Raw genomic sequence first — 22,278 nt, forward strand, 5'->3', positions numbered from 1 at the left:
TGTGATGATGTTGGCCCCCATAGCAGCCATTTCACTGCAGGCAGAGACTTTTGTCCAACTGGACGTCGCTGGAGAAAATGACCTCTAGTGACCTCTAGGGGAATCACAGCCTCATCAAACTTTACACACACAAACTAGAGAGCGAGGCCGTTCAGAGGAGCTCTGCTTCTCCAGCTGGACTGACAGTGAGGGCCAGTTTCTGACACATTTCCACAACAAGGTTAAGAGAATATAGATACGTAAGAATCACAATATGTATTGATCAGCTCCCAGGTGTCATGATAGTATCGATCAGGAGATCAGCATATTGTCCCAGCCTGAGTGTTGTAATACCTGACTTCTGATCCTGGAACCAGACAGGAGCACTGGAACCCAGCATGAAGACCCACCTGGATGTGGAGGGGATTAAGTCAAGGGGCTGTTGTGCTCTTTTGTTTGTTGAAAGCTTGTTGCAGCGAGTTTCCTCCTCACCCAGAAACTGTTCAGATGATTTGCTTTTGTTGTTGGTCAACTTTTCTTTTATGGATTCACAATAAAAATCACAAAAAAAAAAACATGAGCTGTATTTGTCATAATCTGCTGCAAAAAGTCAAAGTGGATGTCATGCTGTTTACATGGACATTTCTTTTAAATACTATCTTAATTGCATCAATATTAAAATATTGTAGTCCATGTAAATGTCGTCACAGAAAGTGACATAACAGTGTGCTTATGACAATTGTAATAACCATGGCTAAATGTCAAGTGTCCCATCGTCATGTTTGTTTGTTTTTTACTTTACATGTTTTTTTAGATTTTAAGATTTCAGTTAAAACATAATGTTGTCTAAACATAGACAAACTGCTTTCATCTCCACAGGGACAGGAAGAGGAGTCGAGGTGATGTGAAGGAGCAGCTGTCCTGCTGTGCTTTGTGTCAGGAGGTCCTGAGGGATCCAGTCTCCACCAGCTGTGGACACTGGTTCTGCAGAAGGTGCATCACCTCATACTGGGACCAGTCTGATCCATCAGGAGATCCTGCCTGTCCCCAGTGTGGAGAAAGATCCAGAACAAGACCTGGACTGCAGACACCCAGTCAAACCAGCCCAGTGGACGGCGGTCTGCAGGAGGTTTTAGACGAGCATAAGATCAGTCTGAGGAGGAGATGTGAATTTGTGACAGAAGGAACTGCTGCAGCAGGAACTGGAACCCCCCTCAACAGGATCTACACTGAGCTCTACATCACACAGGGACGGAGGGAAGAGGTTAATACCCAACATGAGGTGTGGCAGCTGGAGACAACATCCAAGATGGAGACCCTCAGCGACACTCCAATCAAGTGCCAGGACATCTTTAAACCCTTACCTGGCCAAGACACACACATCAGAGTAGTTGTGACGCAGGGCGTTGCTGGCATTGGAAAAACCTTCTCAGTGCAGAAGTTCACTCTGGACTGGGCAGAGGGCTTGGAAAACCAACATGTCAGTCTTGTGGTTCTGCTTTCGTTCCGGGAGCTGAACTTGATCAAAGATGAGCGCTACAGTCTTCTCCAGCTGCTCCGTGTTTTCCATCCAACATTACAGACGGTCACAGCAGAGCAGCTCGCCGTCTGTAAAGTCGTGTTCATCTTTGACGGCCTGGATGAAAGCAGGTTTTCATTGGATTTCCAGAACAATGAGGTCGTGTCTGATGTCACACAGACATCATCAGTAGACGTGCTGTTGACAAACCTCATCAAGGGGAATCTGCTTCCCTCGGCTCTCCTCTGGATAACTTCCAGACCTGCAGCGGCCAATCAGATCCCTCCTACATGTGTCGACAGGGTAACAGAAGTGCGAGGGTTCACTGATCTCCAGAAGGAGGAGTACTTCAGGAGGAGATCCAGGGATAAGAAGCTGTGCAGCAGAATCATCTCACACATCAAGGCGTCCAGGAGCCTCCACATCATGTGCCACATCCCAGTCTTCTGCTGGATCACTGCTACAGTTCTGGAGCACATGTTGACTACAGACCAGAGAGGAGAGCTGCCCAAGAGCCTGACTGAGATGTACTCACACTTCCTGCTGGTTCAGACACAGAGGAAGAAGCACAAGTACGATGAGAGACATGACAGGAGTCAGCAGGAGCTGATGGAGACTGACAGGGAAGTTCTTCTGAAGCTGGGTGGGCTGGCGTTTGAACATCTGGAGAAAGGCAACCTGATGTTCTACCAAGAAGACCTGGAGGAGTGTGGTCTTGATGTCACAGAGGCCTCGGTGTACTCAGGAGTGTGCACAGAGATCTTCAGAACCGAGTGTGTGCTCTTCCAGAGAAAAGTCTACTGCTTTGTTCATCTGAGCATTCAGGAGTTTCTCGCTGCAGTCTACATCTTCCACTGCTACACCAACAGCAACACAGAGGTACTGGCCAGAGTCATGAGGAGTGAATGTGATGACAAAAAGCCATCGTTGGATATCTTCCTGAAGACAGTCATGTCTGAAGCCCTGCGGAGCAAAAATGGTCACCTGGACCTCTTTGTCCGTTTCCTTCATGGCCTCTCACTGGAGTCCAACCAGAGGCTCTTAGGAGGCCTGCTGGGATCCAACCAGTGGCTCTATGGAGGCCTGCTGGGTCAGACAGAGAGCAGGCCAGAAGACATCCAGACAGCCATCAACAACCTGAAGGGGATGAACGCCAGCAGTTTCTCTCCTGACAGAAGCATCAACATCTTCCACTGTTTGATGGAGATGAACGACCGCTCAGTGCATCGGGACATCCAAGAGTTCCTGAAGTCAGAGAACAGATCAAAGGAGTGGCTCTCTGAGATCCAGTGCTCAGCTCTGGCCTACATGCTGCAAATGTCAGAGGAGGTTCTGGATGTGTTGGACCTGAAGGCGTACAGAACATCAAAGGAGGGACGACGGAGACTGATCCCAGCTGTGAGGAACTGCAGGAAGGCTCGGTTAGTCCTGATGTGAAATCAACATTATACAAACAGTGTAGAGCTGCTTATTTTATTATTATTATTATTATTTTTTTTTTTTTTTTTTGCACAATAAAAGCAAAACATCAGTACAAGAATGAAATAACAATAACAATGTGCAGGTGAGATACAGAAAACCCCTAGGGGCTTATAAGAGAATCCCACCTCAAAATTTGATTACATAAAAAAAAGAAAAAATGTCAACAAACCAACAAAAAAGAGCAAATATACATTAAGTCAATGCAAATATACATTAAATCAATGCAGTAAATGTGTGTAAAGGTGTGTAAGAAAGAGTGAATAGACCCATGTGAGTATGTGTACATGTGTGAGTGTACATGTTTATGTATGAATGTGAATATGAATACGAGTGTGTGAAGATAGATAGATAGATAGATAGATAGATAGATAGATAGATACTTTATTCATCCCGCAGGAAATTCACATTTTTTCAGCAGTATCCACAGATTACAGATTAAGTAAATAAAAAAATAAAAATAAAGAATAAGATCTAAGTACAACAGAATAAGATCTGAGTACAACAGAATAACCTAACCTAAGAATAACCTAAGTACAACCCAGTGTGCAAAAAGCAATGTGCAACAAAGAAAACAGAAAAAAACGTGTGCATGGGTGCATAAAATGTGCATAGAGGTAGGTCAATGTGCAAATTTAGAAGAAATATACAGTATACACATGATAAATAGCAATAAGCAATATAAACACTATAAACAAGGATTATAAAAAGATAGAAATATGAACAATTAAACAGAAGTATTAACAGTTTAAACAGCAGTGGAAAATAACCTAACCTGAGGAACACACGCTCCGACCGAGGTTCAGAGTTAGTGTGAAACCATGAGACCAAGACCGTCGACAGAACCTGACGCCCGGTACTGGGAATTCAGGAACTGTCAGACTTGATCCAGCCTTAAGGCAAAATACGAAACAAGAAGACCAAACCCCAACTACCAAAGTAGTAAGTTAAAGTTAAGTTAAAGTTTGGTTCATCAGACATGTCCTTAGTCGACATTTATAGTTTCTTAGAGCGGTAGATTGGAGTGCAACTTGGATGTAACTGTTCCACAGTTGTGCTCCTTCATATCTAATAGAGAACTGACATAATCCAGTGCGAAACATTGGAAGGTGTAGACATTTAGAACGTCTTGTATTATAATTATGTACATTTGTATTCAACTGGAAAAATGAACTACAAGGCTGGGGAGGAGAAGCCGGGTGATGGAGGATTTTATAAATGAAAACACAAGTTAGGTATTTATGTATGTTGAAAATTGACAAGATGTTGAGCTGAATGAACAGAGGGGCTGAATGATCAGTCCTGTTGCTAGATGTGGCAATTCTACAAAACCTTTTCTGCAAAGTATAGAGCTTGTTAAGATGAGTAGGATAAGTAGCTCCCCAAATGATATTGCAATATGTGAGGTGTGGGTAGATTAAGCTGTGGTAAAGAGTTAGTAAACATTTCTGATGAACCAAACTTCTGAATTTGCCAGTGATACCAATGGACTTTGAACTTTTATTGTACACAACATTAATATGTTTCTTTCAGCTTAAAGTCTCATCAGTATGCACACCAAGAAAACTTGCGGTTGAGACCTGGATAATTGGGTCTCTTCCAATAAAGATGCGAGAATTAAATTTACAGTATTTTTTGTTTTTTGATGTAAATATGATAAAATTGGATTTTTTAACATTAAGGGCTCTATTTTCGCAGACCAGGCGAGGTGGAGGCGCAGCGCAGCTGTGCTGCGCCAACTGGGTATGGCCAAGTGGATTTTGCTATTTTGGCACGCCGTGCGCCTTGGCGCAACTACTGCGCCGTTCCTCCAACCGGCGCAAGGGAGGAGAGAAGGCGTGGAGTGGGTTTGACACAGCCGATTCACTTTGAACCAATCAAATGAGCCCCTGTCCTCGCCTTTAAAATGCACTGCGCGAAGGCGTAATGAACGTTCACACAATTGGCATGGAGAAAGAGATCAGCCGCAACACACACTCAGGACAAAGAGGCCAGTCTTGGCTGCTGGAATGTTGCTGGAGCTACCTGCCATCCATCTGTCCATCCATCCATCCATCTATCCTTACATTCGTCTTCTTCATTCCCCTGTCTTTCCATTACCTACCTGCCTCGCATCTCTTTTTCCAGCTCTGTCACCGTCTGTTAAAGTTATTGATTTTTACGAGCAAATATAAATTTAACTGTGAAGCCCCCATTTTTGATGAATGTTTTTACCTCAAAGGATAATCCTCGCCATATTCATATAAATACATGTTTGTTTTGCAACTTTCGACTCCATCACTTACTGATGCAACAACACACTAGAGATTAAAACAAAATCTGGTTCATGAAAGCTTTTACATTTGCTGTTTTAAACGCCCAGTGTCTGACAAGGAATTGATGCATTTTACATTTTCGATATGTGTGGAATCAGGGTTTCCCCTAGAAAAAAAAATTGGCACCGGACAACGTGACCGACAGGTTTTCAATTTACCGGACAAATGTTTGAAATTCCGGTCAAATATTATCTGAATTTATTGAGCTTAAAATTATATGCAGGCTACATAAGAATGATATCAAGGCATGTCAGTTTATAGCGTAATCTTTTTATTGAAAAGTAGGCTGTATCAAATAAAATGAGTGCCGTCAATTGACTCACGCGCGTAACGTCTAAAATAAATAAATATTGCACAAGCCTGTGCTCTTTTAACATGAACATTGCATACAATTGCAAACAATTGCAACTACAATTTGCAAACAAAAAAACTGGCTCATACCATTTTAATAACGCTGCGTGCTGCCAACTTGAAATCAAATTGATGCAATAAAAACTTAATTCAGCAGCTGAATTAAAATCGAAAGTCTCAAGTGTCTCTCCGCAACTTGCAATGCGCATCAGTCTTGTGACCTTGTTCTCCCCCAGGTGACTTCGCTGCGCTGTTTTGATCCCGTTCTGCAGAAAAAAACCTCTCTCTCTCTCTCTGGTACACTGGAGACAGGGATCACGCAGGATTTTTTTTTTTTCAAATAAATAAATAAAATTACGTGAAAATTGACTGTTTTAATAAAATTCAAATTGTGCTTAGAGGGAATATTTTCACCGGACATTTAAAAATTACCGGACTTTGGCTGATTTTAGGCTACCAGTCATAGCCCGGTGATTACCGGATAACGGAAACCCAGTGTGGAATATTTATATATATGGAAGAAGAACTGTGTAGTTAACAGGAGCAGTGCCAGACACCATGACTGGAAAAAAGACATCACTCTACTGGACACATTGTTTGACTGACAGGTGATCAGGTTGGGTTTCCATGATGCTGCCAAACGGTGCCAATCTCCTTTGATCTGACATCAGTTGTGACGGGACAGTCGATATGGGGATACATTTATGTGCTGATTGAGATTATAGCATTGAATTGTGTTTTTTGTGTTTATTTATTGCATTGTTAATGTGTCTGACAGTCTGAGGTTGTGGTGACGTGTGCGCACTGCCCGCCTGTCAGCCAAAATTCCACTGCGCCGGCCCCGCTGCGCCTTGCACCGAAAGTAGACGTGGTTTCAGATGGCGAGCTTTTGGCGCACCTCGGCGAAGCCTTTTGGCATGAAAATGTCACTGCGCCAAGCTGAATCTTGGGCGCATGCGCACGCTGCGACCGGCAGAGAGTTTCTCGGCATTCTTTGTTTTGTGTTTTAAGTGATTTTAAGAGTATTGTATGCCTTTGATCGTCATGGACAAGTGCTTCTGGATGTTTTCTATTGATCTGCTGATCTGATCTGCTCTGATCTGCTGTGATGGAGCTGTTTTTCCTCGTCGCATTGTGGACTCTGATTAACCTGCCATGGGGGTTCAGCGGAGTTGCACTTCCTTGCCCGAGGATTCAATATGACCGGGATTTTCTGCTGCAGTGGAACACACAGAATCGAATCGCTGGGTTAACATCAGACTTTCATCTGCCCGAGTTACCAGACGAGATTCGACGTGATGTCAGTGTGAATTTTAGCAGCGATTATACGAGGGGAACTAAAATAAGGAAGTGGGGGAAAAGGGGAGGTGTCAGGCTGCGCCTAAAGAAGCGGCAGCTCACTCGCCTTCCCCTGCCCTCCCTGATCCTGGGGAACGCACAGTCTCTGCGGAATAAACTTGACGAGCTTCAAGGAAATGTTCATTTCCTACGCAACTACAAGGACTGCTGTGTTATGGCCTTCACAGAGTCCTGGTTTACGGAGCAGAACTCGGATACTGACCTTTCTATTGATGGATTTGGAGCCCCATTCCGTCAGGATCAGAATGCAGAGATGACAGGGAAATCACGGGGAGGGGGCGTGTGCATGTACGTCAACAAGCGCTACTGTAGCTCTGTGACAGTGAGGGAAAGCCTCTGTTCGCCTGACGTAGAACTCCTGTCAGTGTCGCTCCGCCCCTTTTTACCTGCCCTGTGAATTCCCTCAGATATTCATCACAACTGTGTATATTCCTCCCAAAGCAAACCCAGCTACTGCAACTAGCACTATCTTTGATGTAGTGCAGAAATTACAGTCCTTGTCACCTGAAGCACCACATTTTGTATTGGGAGACTTCAATCATGTGTCATTGAAAAAGACTTTAAAGAACTTTTATCAGTATGTTTCTTGCACAACCAGGAAGGACAAGACATTAGATCTCTGCTATGGTACAGTTAAGGGAGCTTATAAATCAATTAGGCTGCCTCCATTAGGTTCTGCCGATCACAACTGTGTGCTCCTTCTCCCTACATATAAAACTGTACTTAAAAGAGAGAAAATGCAGACCAAAGAGGTCAAAATCTGGTCTGAGGAATCCACTGCTTGTCTCCAGGGGTGCTTTGACTGCACTGATCATTCCCACCAAAACGATCAAGGTGTACCCCAATAATAAACCCTGGATGTCCAAGGAGGTCAGGGCTTATCTTCAGAGGAAGAAGCTGTCCTTTAATCAGGGGGGACATTCTGAACTAAATACTGCGAAAACAGAGTTAAGAACTGAAATTCTAAGGGCTAAACAAAAATACAAATCCAAAGTAGAGAGCAAACTAGCAGAGAAGAACCTTTCTGCTGCCTGGTCTGGTATTAAGACAATGGCAGGCATACAGCAGACAAAGAGCACTTATGTCACTATTGATGGCTACAGGTCAAACTGTGAATTAGCCAGTGCTCTTAATAAATTCTACATGCGATTTGACCAGTTTGATTTCAGTGAGGAAGTTAGGGGGTTGAGAAATAATCTTAAAGATGATCGACACTTTGCACTAGAACAGAGAGAAGTGGAAAAGTTTCTCCTCTCTCTCAAAGCAAACAAAAGCCCTGGTCCTGACAAAATCAGTGGCATTTTGCTTAAGTCATGTGCAAAACAATTACCGTATTGACCCGAATAAAAGACGACCCTGATTATAAGACGACCCCTCTTTTTCAAGACCCTTTTTTGGAAAAATGCTTTTTATATGGACATTCTGCCAGGAGCGGACTTACCATTAGGCAAAACTAGGCGGTGGCCTAGGGCCCCAAGTTCCTGAGGGCCCCATAAAACTCCTCATACACTTATGGTTAATACAGTTATTACTTATTTGCGCACATTAATTATGTTTTTGATTAAAATACTTTTGCTAAAATGCCAGAAGAATGCTTATCGTATTATGTGTATCTCGGGGCCCCTGTTTTGTGTGTTGTCCTCTCATCTCAGAGGGCCCCATGCCTGCCTTTGCCCTGGGCCCCAAATTTCTTAAATCCGCCATTGCATTCTGCAACACCAGCCCATGCTAGCTTTAAACTCAGTGCGGGGTATGTTGAGCTCTGTGGCAGCTTCAAGTGCTTTCTGCTGCATCACAGCCCTCGTAACGGGCAGTCCTTCACTACGTTTCTCATTCACAAAATCGCACACCCTCCTGTCAGTCTCGTTGAATCAACCAGTTTTTGGACCACGAAAAGCCCTTCTCTGGCTGTGGGCATTTTTTTTTTTTTTTAGCTCTTCTTTCTGAGACCGCCACCGTCTCACATTGCACTCAGAGCCAGGGTTAAGGGATGTTTATTTACCTTGACAGTTTCGGAGGTAACTTCAGAAAGCGTCCAACTGACAGCCGGAGCGGCATGTCAGCTGGCTGCTACATTCAACCGGGTAATCGCGCTTCGCATTAAACGATTTTGCGGAGGCAGGAGGAAAGTTGTATGATTTACGTTGTATCCACGTTCGCGCGCTGCGTGCGTGACCGTTCATGTGCTCGTGCATGAACGCCCGTACCGTGCTGGAGCACACCCCTTCCAACCGTGCCAGAGCGGGGGAAGTGTACTGTATTCAAGCATGGAACATATGCAAGTACAATACATGTGTATTTGCTTAGACCCCCAATATAAGACGAGGGCGTTTTTTCAGGGCATTTTCAATGGAAAAAATATCGTCTTATATTCAGATCAATACGGTAAGTTCTATCGTTCATCACATCTTTATTGTGTCACTGAGTCAGCAAAAGGTGCCCAGGCTGTGGAAACAGGCTGAAATTATCCCTGTTCCTAAGGTCAACAGACCTAAAATCCTGAATGACTTTAGACCAGTTGCCCTTACCTCTCTTCTAATGAAAACATTTGAAAAAATGGTCAAGTCAGAGCTCCTAGGGAGGATAGCACATGCACTCGACCCCATGCAGTTTGCTTACAGGGCCCACAGAGGTGTTGAAGATGCCACACTCACTCTGTTAAACCTTTTATTTAAACATCTGGAGGGGAACAAAACCCATGCTAGACTGACTTTTATTGATTTCTCATCAGCTTTTAACTCCATCCAGCCTCATGTTTTAGCTACAAGGCTCATTGAGCAGTTTCAGCTGAGCCCTAACTTTTTTAACAGAGAGAACACAGAGAGTCAAAGTGAATGGCATTTTATCCGAGTCCCTTTGCTCCTGTACTGGCTCACCCCAGGGATGTGTTCTTTCACCATTGCTTTTTATACTTTACACAAACATGTGCCAGAGTGTTTATGAGGATAGGCACATTTTAAAATTTGCAGACGATACGGTTATTGTGAGTTTGTTACACAATAACGAATCCAGCCATGGTCCAGTCTTGAAGGATTTTATTAGTTGGTGTGATCTTTCGTTTTTGGTGCTTAACACATCCAAAACGAAGGACATGGTCATCGACTTCAGAGCACAAGCTCCAAATCAGGACCCCACAGTCATTAAGGGCCAACCTGTGGATTGTGTGGACAGTTACAAATATCTTGGGACTGTCATTAATGCCAAACTGACTTTTAGTTTCAATGTCGACAAAACTATGCTGACCCTGTTTTATCATGCTTTCATCGAGTCATTATTGTCTTTTGCCCTGGTGTCCTGGTTTGGGAATCTGTCACTACAGGACAAAAATTCCCTGAACCAAATTATTAAGTGGGCTGGCCAGCTAATTGGGGAGCCTCAACTCACTATGTCAGCCTTGTATGGCACACAGCTGCAGCGTAAAGCCAGCTCTATCCTTAACGACTGTTCTCATCCTTTGCATAGTGAGTTTCAACTCCTTCGTTCTGGCTTTCGTTTTGTGGTCCCTAAGGGTAGGACAAAACGTTACAGGAATAGTTTTGTACCCACAGCAATTGTAATGCTGAGTAGTAGGGCCACAAGGTGAACAATTTCGTTCATATTGAACTGGAGTAGGATCCGTGGAGATGTCCAGGCACTTTTATATTCTGTGATGACTGCATTGTTTTTCTATTGTATGATTTGTCTGTTTTGATGTCTTTGTGTGGCTGTTATACTGAGATTGCTGAGTTTCTGTCTGCACAACAAATTTACCTTCTGGTACCAATAAAGAAACCTTGAACCTTGAACCTTGAACCTTGAATCTGTCGTCACCTCCCCCTGCTGCGCCGAGACTCCCATCTTGGCGCACCTCCGTCTGCGGAAATAAGAAACTGTGCGCCCCTCGGGTTGCGCTGGTCGAAAATAGCTTTGCGTGGGGTGCGCCTCACTGCGCCACCCTGCGCTGCGCCGGGAAAATAGAGCCCTAAGAGATAATTTGTTTAATTTAAACCATTTGTAGATGTTTTCCAGATCCTTATTAGCTCTATCCATTAGAACAGAGAAATCAGCGTGTGCAAGAAATAAGTTGGTATCATCCGCAAAAAGTACTGGAAACAAGGAGGATACTGCAGCAGGCAGGTCATTGATATAAATAAGGAACAGAAGTGGTCCTAAAATTGATCCTTGCGGGACCCCACATGTTATAACAGCTCTATTAGATGTCCATCCATTGATTTTAACAAACTGTTGACGATTATAAATGTAAATACAAAACCATTTATAAGTAATCCCAGTACAACCATAGTGTAACAGTTTTTGAAGTAATATATCATGGTTTACTGTGTCAAAAGCTTTGGGTAAGTCAAGAAATATTCCAAGCGCAAATTCTTTATTATTCAAAGCAGTATATATTTTGTCTACCAACTGTAACACAGCCATTTCAGTAGAATAACTTTTCCTAAATCCATATTGGTGCTCATACAGGACGGTCCACCCCTGGAGATGTTTCATCAACCTATTATAAACAAGTTTTTCCAAAATCTTTGAGAAACATGGGATTACAGAAATAGGGTGATAGTTGTTAAATGAACTGCGGTCACCAGATTTAAATATAGGAACTACTTTAGCAATTTTTAGGTCATTGGGTATTATTCCAGATTCAAGAGATTTGGTAAATATGTAAGTCAGTGGCTTGATAATTAAGGAGCTGAATTTAATGACCAGAGATGGCTTGACCTCATCATGACCGGCTGCTGAATCTTTCAAATTAACAATGATGTCAGTGATTTCCTTCTCTGTAGGAGGTTCAAAAATCTGGACAGAAGTATAGCTACCATGCAGGAACTCTAAAGGAGACCCAGCAGTAGAACGTATCGCTTCTGACAGAACTGAGCCAGTATTTACAAAATAATTGTTAAAGGCACATGTGATGTCAAAAGGGTTTGATATTACTCTATTTTCATCAACAAAGTGGGATGGCAGAGAAGCTGAAGCTTTTTTCCTATTGAGGAGCTGACTGATGACTTCCCATGTAGTTTTGCTGTTATTTGAAGCGTCACAGAACTTGTTTGAAAAATAAATTTTCTTTGCAGTTCTGATTAAATGATTATATTTGTTTCTATACTTTTTGTAATTAGCAGTATTCAGAGGAGATGGATTTCTGATCATTTTTTTAATACAACCTATTCTTTTTTTGAGCAGACTTGTGGAGACCTGGAGTAAACCAGGGTTTTGCAAACGTAGAAGATTTTTTTGTACGTCTACTGACCAGGGGAAAACACCTATTGAATACAGAACTGAAAGAAGCTATAAATGACTGGCATGCTAGTTCAGGATCATCTTGTGTAACAACATTATCCCATGGAACATCAGCAATCAGATCCCCAAATCTGTCAATATTGGTACCATTGAACACTCTAAACATTGGCAATTTCTCCATTTTCTGGTGTTTGACTAAGGTGGTTGAAGCAAAATGAAATATAGGGAAATGATCAGATATATCTGAATAAAATACACCAGACATAAGCACATTATTGAGAGAATTGGTAAATATGTTATCAATAAGGGTTGCAGATGTAGGAGTTACCCTAGTAGGCCTAGTGATTAGGGGGAAAAGGGAGTTTGCAAACATTATGTTAAGGAAGTCTGCGATAAGGGGCTGTGACTTACTGTTAAACAGATTAATGTTGAAGTCACCAAGAAGAAAGCATACTTGACCTTCATGGTTAACTTTATCCAGGACCCAAGCAAGACTAGATATAAACTGTTTAATGTCTGTGTCAGGTGGCCTGTAAAGGCAACCTATGATAACACCTTTACTATCAAAAGTATCACAGGAGGGTATTTCAATGAACAGTGATTCTACATCATTACCATCCCAACTGAGTGTAAGATCCTTTCTGTAATTGTATTGAAATTCATTGCACAGATAAATAGAGTGATAGTGAAATCGAGAGATGCCCAGACTTCCCTCTCCCCAGACACTTCTGCCAGCTCCTCAGGAGGAACCCCAAGGCGTTCCCAGGCCAGCCGAGAGACATAGTCCCTCCAGCATGTCCTGGGTCTTCCCCGGGGCCTCCTCCCGGTGGGGCATGCTCGGAACACCTCCCCAGGGAGGCGTCCAGGGGGCATCCGAAACAGATGCCCGAGCCACCTCAACTGGTTCCTCTCGATGCGGAGGAGCAGCAGCTCTACTCCGAGCTCCTCCCGAGTGACCGAGCTCCTCACCCTATCTCTAAGGGAGCACCCGGCCACCCTACTAAGGAAACTCATTTCAGCCACTTGTATCCACGATCTTGTCCTTTCGGTCATTACCCAAAGCTCATGACCATAGGTGAGGGTAGGAACGTTCTTCTTCGAACCTTCTTCACCACGACGGACCGGTACACCGACCGCATCACTGCGGAGGCTGCACCGATCCGCCTGTCAATCTCACGCTCCATCCTTCCCTCACTCGTGAACAAGACCCCGAGATACTTCAACTCCTCCACTTGAGGCAGGACTTCTCCACCAACCCTATAACATTCCAAATTACCATGGTAATTTGGAATGTTATAGAGAGGGGCTGACTCACTGGTCAGCCATGTTTCCAAAAAAGCTATAACTGAGAATTCATGATTTAATGAAGATAAAAAATGACAAAGCATATCATGATTCTTGGAGAGGCTACAAATGTTTAGATGAAGCATTGAGAACTTCTTAGTTTGGGACTTTGGGATGTCACTTAGCTGGTTATTAAATCTATTAACACTGAAATATTCACAGGATAAAGGCTTAGAAGATAAACCACTAAAATATTTTGAATCAGGATCCAAATGCTCCATAAATATTGTGTCCCTATAGGTGTACAGATCAAAGGGAGTAAAAGACATATGGTTTAAAGTGCTTCCATACCTGACACCATCAGAAATACAATAAAGATATGTAGTTCTTGAAATTTTCAGGATAAAGGATTTGTTCTGTCAGAAAAAATATACTTCAGGCAGTCCAGGGTAAAAGGAGGCAACATGATGGTGATGCCCATAGCAGCTCACCCCTACAATACTTCAGAATCAGAAGCAGAAGTTCTTGCTATATAATTGAACTTGAGCATCAGGTTTCTACTGCTTGGTTTCTTCTGATATTATACATGAAGCAACTTTCAAAAAATGTGTATTCTGTAATACAATTTAATATTACTATAATATAACACTATAAACAAGAAAATCACAGACTTGACATCTCTAAAATCTGTAATTACAGACTTTCTGGCTGTGGACTCTCAGAGACTCACTGTGAAGTTGTGGCCTCGGCTCTGAAGTCCAACCCCCATCTGACAGAGCTGGACCTGAGTGAGAACTACAAGCTGCAGGATTCAGGAGTGAAGCTGCTGTCTGCTGGACTGGAGAGTCCAAACTGCAGACTGGAGACTCTCAGGTCAGACTGCACTTATTAAGCTTTCCACTCATAGTTTGAAGAGAGTTGTAGGGTACAGAAAAATAAATCAATAACTACATAAATAAATAAAAAAGAGAAAAACAAAACATATGTATATCAATACACATATATTTAAGCAATAAGCCCCGAGAAGCTGTGGGTTACAGTGATTTTACAACGACTGAGGGGCGTTCTAAAGCACGATGTGCAGCGGAGTTCCTCAGTAAAACTGTTACCCTACATACAGCCCATAAAATAAACACACAAGAAAAAAATCAAGAATTTATTGGTAATAATGCAACAATAAAATTGAGAACAATTCATTCTTCCACCAAGCAAGACAGAGTGGACAGAATGGTTGCCAAGCAACACAGACGCTAAGACTGCTTTATCATTTAGTGCCATCGTCAGGTCACATCATGCTATTTGGGCTCGTTAATGTTCAATTGGATATTTCCATTAATAGTGCAATAGTGTCCAATTATGTTTGGACTCCTCTTTGTGGGGATGATGGCGTGCATTTCGCGACTGGTGCGTTTATTTTTCATATATGAATCCCCACAGGCTTTCTGTGTTTTTTTGGCAGCATCTTTGTGATTTTTTGTGCATTCATTGAAAGACAGGGTGACATATTTTAGGCCATTTATAGTGGCGAATGCTGAAGGAGTCGGCCTTTAATCAGCGGTTGCCCTCGTTCGCCCTGCGTCCCATGAAGCTGCACGTCAAACCAGACTTTACAGACAAGCCCCCAAGGTGTGTCTGAACTTCATGCCTGAAAGTGCTTCATCTTCTGGCAGTCTGCCTCGGTTATGGCTTGGTGGTGGGAAGATTTGTCACGTCCTTCTCGGCGGAGTTTCTTTACCACACCGGCGAAAACATTGTTGCTGGTGGTGAATTCAGCATCCTTTAACAGACACCAACCATTCATCCAAGCTCAGGCCACCCAGCAAATCAAAATTCACCACAAAGTCTCACATTTTGTTTACAAAAGTCTTGAAACAAATGGCACCTAACGAGGAAGTTGAGCGCAGAGTAGTTGGTTGCTAGGCAACGCTATGTCCATTTACACTGGCACAGGGATATTTTGTGCTGCGGTCTGCCAGTGGGTTACACTGATTTTACAACGGCATGGAACGTGGCTCAGCCAATCACAGCTGTTCCATAATCTATATTTCATGTACTATTTCTATCCATTCATCAGTGACTGCTGGGTCTTGCTTTAGCCGTCTCCTTGTGACCGCCTTTTTACTTGCCGCTAAAAGTATTTGAGCCAGTTTCTTGTCCTTTTTGCTTCATCTTTCTGATGGGATATCATTAGTGCTGCAAAATTCATGGAATTTTCCAAGTTGGAAAATTTCCATGGGAATTTTCGGAAATTAACAGGAATAAACGGAATAAACATTTTGGTCTGTTATGAGCAGATATGCATGCAAACATGTTACATTATAATGAATTTCCAGGGAATTTTGTGGAATTTTCCCTGGCTGAGCCAAACTGTCATGAATATTGGCATAACTGACACAAATATAGGCATGAACATAGTCATAAGCAAACATAGGCCTACATAACATGCAAATATGCCTAAAACAATATTTACAAATCAGTGTTTAGAACTGAAAACTTTAATATTTTCTTTCACAGAACAAGAAAACCAAGAATGATGAAAAATAAAAGATTCAGCTGTTAACAATAGCCTATATTTATTGAGGTACTGTATGTCCCCCTCAGCAACTAAGAGGCCACTCACACTGGCAAGTTTGATCCGCGCCCAAGCACAATTGCCCTTAAAATCCGGATTCTTTGACCAGTGTGATCGCTCCGTATCGTGCTTGAATACAGTACACTTCCCCCGCTCTGGCACGGTTGGAGGGGGTGTGCTTCTGCACGGTACGGGAGCGTACATGAGCACATGCACGGTCACGCACGCAGTGCGCGGACGTAAATCATGCAACTTTCCTCCTGCCTCTGCAAAACTGTTTAATGTGCGCAGCGCGATTACCGGCGAATGGCCGCGTTGCGCAATCAATAATCAACCATGTTGTCTGTGTCATTGTCCGTTGTGCTGCTGCAACCGCGTATAAACAAAAGTCGGTTTATAATGAAAGTACAGCAGTCTGTGTGCGGAGAGCCGGTAGACCTGGTGCTGGCCGGCACCGCGTCGGCACCGGCCGGCACTGGCCGTGGCACCGCGCGGTGTGCGGCCACCCGGTCTGCCGGATCTGCCAGGTGCCGCTCCGGCTGTCAGTTGGACCGTTCTGAAGAAGGAGGAAGTTACCTCCAAAACTGTCAAGGTAAATAAACATCCCATGTCTGATTAAAAGGACCAAAAACATTTTTTAGTTAAAAGGAAGACATGATGTATTTGAACTACACTGATTTATAATGACGTCGGGCCATGCCTGTTGTTGTCGTATTTCAACGTGATGACGCGCACACCGGGGGCAATCGTGCTTGGGCGCGTTTGGGAAAAAGGTAATGTGAGTGCAGGCCAGCCGCGGGACTGGGGAGGGGGGGATTTTGGCTTTAGCACGATACGGGCTCAAACTTGCCAATGTGAGTGGGCCCTAAAAAAAGTGGTGATATTGATGTTGACATTCCTTTTATTGATTACTGTTTATTTTTGCCCCATTCACCTTAACAACAACAAAATCGAAAATTTCCAAAATTCCCAAAATTCCCAAGCTTCAATTTCCATGGAAACTTTTTAAAAACCTCATTCAAATTGATGACAAGAAAAAAAAATGAAAATTCCCAAAATTCCCAAGCTGAATTTTTCCAGGAATTTTCAGAAAAAATGGAAAAAATGTGACATCAGAAATCTCCTGAAAAATTCCAATATTCCAGAGTAAAAAAAAACATTATTTAGATGCTGCCAATAAAGGACAGGAACCTGGCAGTTCCAGAAGATATGGAAGTGATTGGCATCATTTATCTCCTCCAGCAACTACCACCATCTCCAAAATGCCTTTTTTGCAAGAGAGTCCTAAAAAATGGTGCAATATTTTTGCAGCAGAGCTCTGGCCATGCAGTCCAACTGGTTGAGTTCCACTGCACTTCACAGATTCTCTGCCAACTCTGGTCCCAAATTTGAAAATGAGCCTCCTTCTCCCATTTCTTTGTTACATAAAGTGTATTTTCAGACACTGGAGAATACTATTGTCTGGTCAGTCTTTTGAAATGCTCATAACTTTGGCTCCGATTGGTCAAGAGACTGGGTGCTGGTGTCATGTGATGCAGAAGCTCGTGTTCTACAGCAGGGGTGTCAAACTGGTGCCATGGAGGCCGAGGGGCTGCAGGTTTTCATTCCAACCGAACACTCCACCACGTGATTTCACTGATCACCCCACCTCCAGCAAAGAGGAGGAACCAATCAGTGAAATCACCTGGTGGAGTTTTCGGTCGGAATGAAAACCTGCAGCCTCTCGGCCCTCCATGGCACCAGTTAGACACCCCTGATCTGCAGTTTCACTCTGAGAAGATGGTGGACTGAAGGCATCTGAGGACTTTTCACGGAGCCATTCATTTGTTATTTATGGACGGACCTATGGCTGTTTTCACACCTACCATATTTGCTCTGAATTTGAATTATTTTGGACCTTTTATCATTTCTTGCTTTCATTGTCTGTTTATTTGTGTTTTTAATATTTTTATGCACTTTGGAAGTTTCAGGGTTTCCTCTAGGATTTTTTGAAACTGTGGGGGAGGGCTTCAGCATCGTCATCACGATGCAGGTGGTGGTGGTGCAGGTGAAACGCCTGGAGGGGTTGTGCCACCCAGATTTGCTTCCCTCTGTCTGATTTCCCCAGACATACATTCATATTCCACACAAAAACAGAATTTCATTCAAATTATGTCAAATTCGGTGATATTCCGCGTTAAAAATAGATTCCCTTTTGTTTGGCTAATTCCGTGATCGCTTAAATCTAGGACCCTACAATGTTAACATTAACGATAACATTAGCGTTGTTTTCACAGGGTTGAACAAAAAACTGGATTAAATTTAATTTTGCCTAGGTATCCCTCTTTTCTCTTGCCCTTTTCTCTCATTTCAAAGGAGGTCATGACAGTGTGGATACCTGACAGAAAATGACACTGAATCCACATTTTTGCCAAGATTTGGGCTTTTAAAGGCAGTGGTCTTAAACTTTTGATCAGCTGATGAACAGCCTATTTCAGTTTAATGGTTGTTTGCAATAAATTGCTTACTCAATTTTTTTTGTCTCACTCCCATTTCTTAGGGTCCGGGCAGCCTATGCTGCCAGGACACTATTGTATTCCTACGTGTTCTTTCTTCTTCTTTCTTCTTCCGAGGAAATCATACTTCCCATGGGTGAAAAATCACCAAACTTTGCACAAAGGTCCAGTCCCATGCCAGACTACCTCAGCTGCAAACTCAAGTCAATAGTCCTGATGGTGGCGCTATAGCAAGCCTCTAAAGTTCAAAACTTTGAAAATTCTTAATAGTTGGGGGCCTTATGGCAAAGTTCGCGCAAATTCATCTACAAGCGCCAAATTTGGCACAGACGTAGCTGAAGGCATACTGAAATGATTCAGCCAGGGCGCCCAAGCCAGAGACCCCTGAGGCCAAGATGGCGGCCAAATCAAATATGGCCGCCGCCTGAAAAGGGATTCGGCTATAACTTTTGAACCAGATAAGATACAAATACAATCTCGATGTCTATTTTACCTTTTTTGAGCATGGGAAACCCATAAAAACACTTACATTTGCCAGGGCACCCGAGCCAGAGACCCCTGAGGCCAAGGTGGCAGCCAAATCCAATATGGCCGCCGCCTGAAAAAGGGATTCAGCTATAACTTTTGAACCAGATGAGATACAAATACAATCTTGATGTCTGTTTTACCTTTTATGAGCATGGGAAACCCATAAAAACACTTACATTTGCCAGGGCGCCTGAGCCAGAGACCCCTGAGGCCAAGGTGGCGGCCAAATCCAATATGGCCGCCGCCTGAAAAAGGGATTCGGCTATAACTTTTGAACCAGATGAGATACAAATACAATCTTGATGTCTATTTTACCTTTTTTGAGCACAGGAAACCCATAAAAACACTGACATTTGCCAGGGTGCCCGAGCCAGAGACCCCTGAAGCCAAGGTGGCAGCCAAATCCAATATGGCCGCCGCCTGAAAAAGGGATTCGGCTATAACTTTTGAACCAGATGAGATACAAATACAATCTTGATGTCTATTTTATGTTTTATGAGCATGGGAAACCCATTAAAACACCTGCATTTGTGATTGGGTATATCAGGACCCCCAAATACCCTAAATCCAATATGGCCACTGTCCAAAAAAAAAAAAAAAAAAAAGGTTTGGCAACAACTTTTTAACCACATTCGCTGCAATTGAAAACTTAATGTCTATTTAAAATTGTTAACCATGACAAACACACAGGGATGCTTAGATTTATTATTGACCATGTTTGGACCCCAAATGTAGGCTATACATTTACAAGACAGCAATTACTTGCCAATTGATACTTTCAACACACACTTTATTTTAACTTTTTTGACCATGGGAAACCCATAGGAATACTTACATTTATGATTGGGTATATCAGGACCCCAAGTTTCTAAAATCCAATATGGCCGCTGTTCGAAAAAGGACTATATGGTGTTTATTTTGTGTTTGCTGACTATGGGAAGTCCATTGGTATTCTTATATTTATGCTTGTGTGAATCTGGACCCTCTATTCTTTTCAAGACTGTGGTTGAAAATCTTTTTTTTTTTTTACTATAACTTTGAAGGTTTTTTTCAATGTTAATTAATTTCCTCATAAAACTGAAGTGCTTTCAGTGTAACCCATGTGTATGCATTTAGAAGTGTAACCATAAGACACAATTATTTTTGCCAGGCAATATTTACACACATGGACAAAACTGTTGGTACCCTTCCATTAAAAAAGAAAAGCCCACAATGGTCACTGAAATAACTTGAAGCTGACAAAAGTAGTAATAAATAAAAATTCACTGAAAATTAACTAATGAAAATCAGACATTGCTTTTGAATTGTGGTTCAGCAGAATCATTTTAAAAAACAAAATAATGAAACTGGCCCAAACAAAAATGATGGTACCCTTAGAAAAGACTGAAAATGATTTGACCATAGGGACAAGTTCAACTAAGGTGTGTCCTGTAATTAGCATCACAGGTGTCTTCAAACTTGTAATCAGTCAGTCTGCCTATTTAAAGGGTGAAAAGTAGTCACTGTGCTGTTTGGTATCGTGGTGTGTACTACATGGACCACCAAGGAGAGAATTGTCTCAGGAGATTAGAAAGAAAATCATAGACAAGCATGTTAAAGGTAAAGGCTATAAGACCATCTCCAAGCAGCTTGATGTTCCTGTGACCACAGTTGCACATATTATTCAGTAGTTTAAGGTCCACAGGACTGTAGCCAACCTCCATGGACATGGCCGCAAGAGGACAATTGATGACAAATTGAAGAGATAGATAATATGAATGGTAACCAAAGAGCCCAGAACAACTTCCAAAGAGATTAGAGGTGAACTCCAAGGTCAGGGTAGATCAGTATCAGATCGCACCATCCGTCGCTGTTTGAGCCAAAGTGGACATGACCGAGGAGGACACCACTGTTGAAAGCAAATCATAGGCTACTTCATCAGACTGGAATTTGCCAAAATGCATATTGACAAGCCACAAAGTTTCTGGGAGAAGTCCTTTGCAGACGAGGCAAAGCTGGAGCTTTTTGGTAAGTCACATCAGCTCTATGTTCACAGATGCAAAAATGAAGCATACAAAGAAAAGAACACTGTACCTACTGTGAAACAGGGAGGAGGCTCAGTTATGTTCTGGGGCTGCTTTGCTGCATCTGGCACAGGGTGTCTTGAATCTGTGCAGGGTACAATGAAATCTCACAACTATCAAGGAATTCTGGAGCGAAATGTGCTGCCCAGTGTCAGAAAGCTTGGTCTCAGTCGCAGGTCATGGGTCCTCCAACAGGATAATGACTCAAAACACACAGCTAAAAACACCCAAGAATGGCTAAGAACAAAACACTGGACTATTCTGAAGTGGCCTTCTATGAGCCCTGATCTAAATCCTATTGAACATTTGTGGAAGGAGCTGAAACATGCAGTCTGGAGAAGACACCCTTCAAACCTGAGACAGCTGGAGCAGTTTGCACACGAGGAGTGGGCCAAAATACCTGTTGACAGATGCAGAAGTCTCATTGAGAGTTACAGAAATTGCCTGATTGCAGTGATTGCCTCAAAAGGTTGTGCAACAAAAAGCAATGTCTGATTTTCATTAGTTAATTTTCAGTAAATTTTTCTTTATTACTACTTTTGTCAGTTTCAAGTTTCAGTGACCATTGTGGCTTTTTCTTTCTTTAACGAAAGGGTACCAACAATTTTGTCCACGTGTATAAGGCAAAATTATTAAAATAATTAGAAAATTGTCAAATTGTCCAAAACAGTTAAACGAAGGGTTGCTTAGCAGAACAACAAACAGCAACAACATGAATTCTTTTTCTTATTATCTCTCTCTCATTTTCATGGTGTCTCTTACATGAATTATCCTAATCATGCACAGATCACTCATCGTCTCCACCACCATTGTTAGTACAGGCACCCTCACATGCACATACAGAAGTGCAATGAACTCCAGCTTTTGAGCATTTGCAGCACCCTCTACAAGCCTTCTTGCAGCTACAGTGGAGGAGAATGGTGCAAGCTTTACTGGCGTCTGCAAGATTGGTCCAGTACGGTTCCCAAGTCTTGCTCGTCGAGTCCCTATGCCATCCCCATGTACTGAACTTTGGGATAGCTTGCTGCACAGCTGTTGCTTGGTTCCAGAAGAAGCTGGCTTACATTAGTGCCCTTTTGGTGTGCTGTATCAGTACAGC

At 42.7% G+C, this 22,278-nt stretch overlaps 1 protein-coding gene across 1 annotated transcript; it reads left to right on the forward strand.

Annotated features, from left to right (window-relative positions):
* Nucleotides 1-729: 729 nt before the first annotated feature.
* Nucleotides 730-19,540, forward strand: LOC115371062 (NLR family CARD domain-containing protein 3-like). The gene is made up of 5 exons (XM_030068177.1): nt 730-759; nt 893-2,546; nt 2,580-2,919; nt 14,221-14,394; nt 19,477-19,540. Exons 1-5 carry the CDS (start codon nt 730-732, stop codon nt 19,538-19,540), a joined length of 2,262 nt encoding a protein of 753 aa, XP_029924037.1.
* Nucleotides 19,541-22,278: the final 2,738 nt, after the last annotated feature.

The sequence above is a fragment of the Myripristis murdjan genome, chromosome 14 (genome assembly GCF_902150065.1).
Source record: "Myripristis murdjan chromosome 14, fMyrMur1.1, whole genome shotgun sequence".
NCBI lineage: Eukaryota > Metazoa > Chordata > Actinopteri > Holocentriformes > Holocentridae > Myripristis > Myripristis murdjan.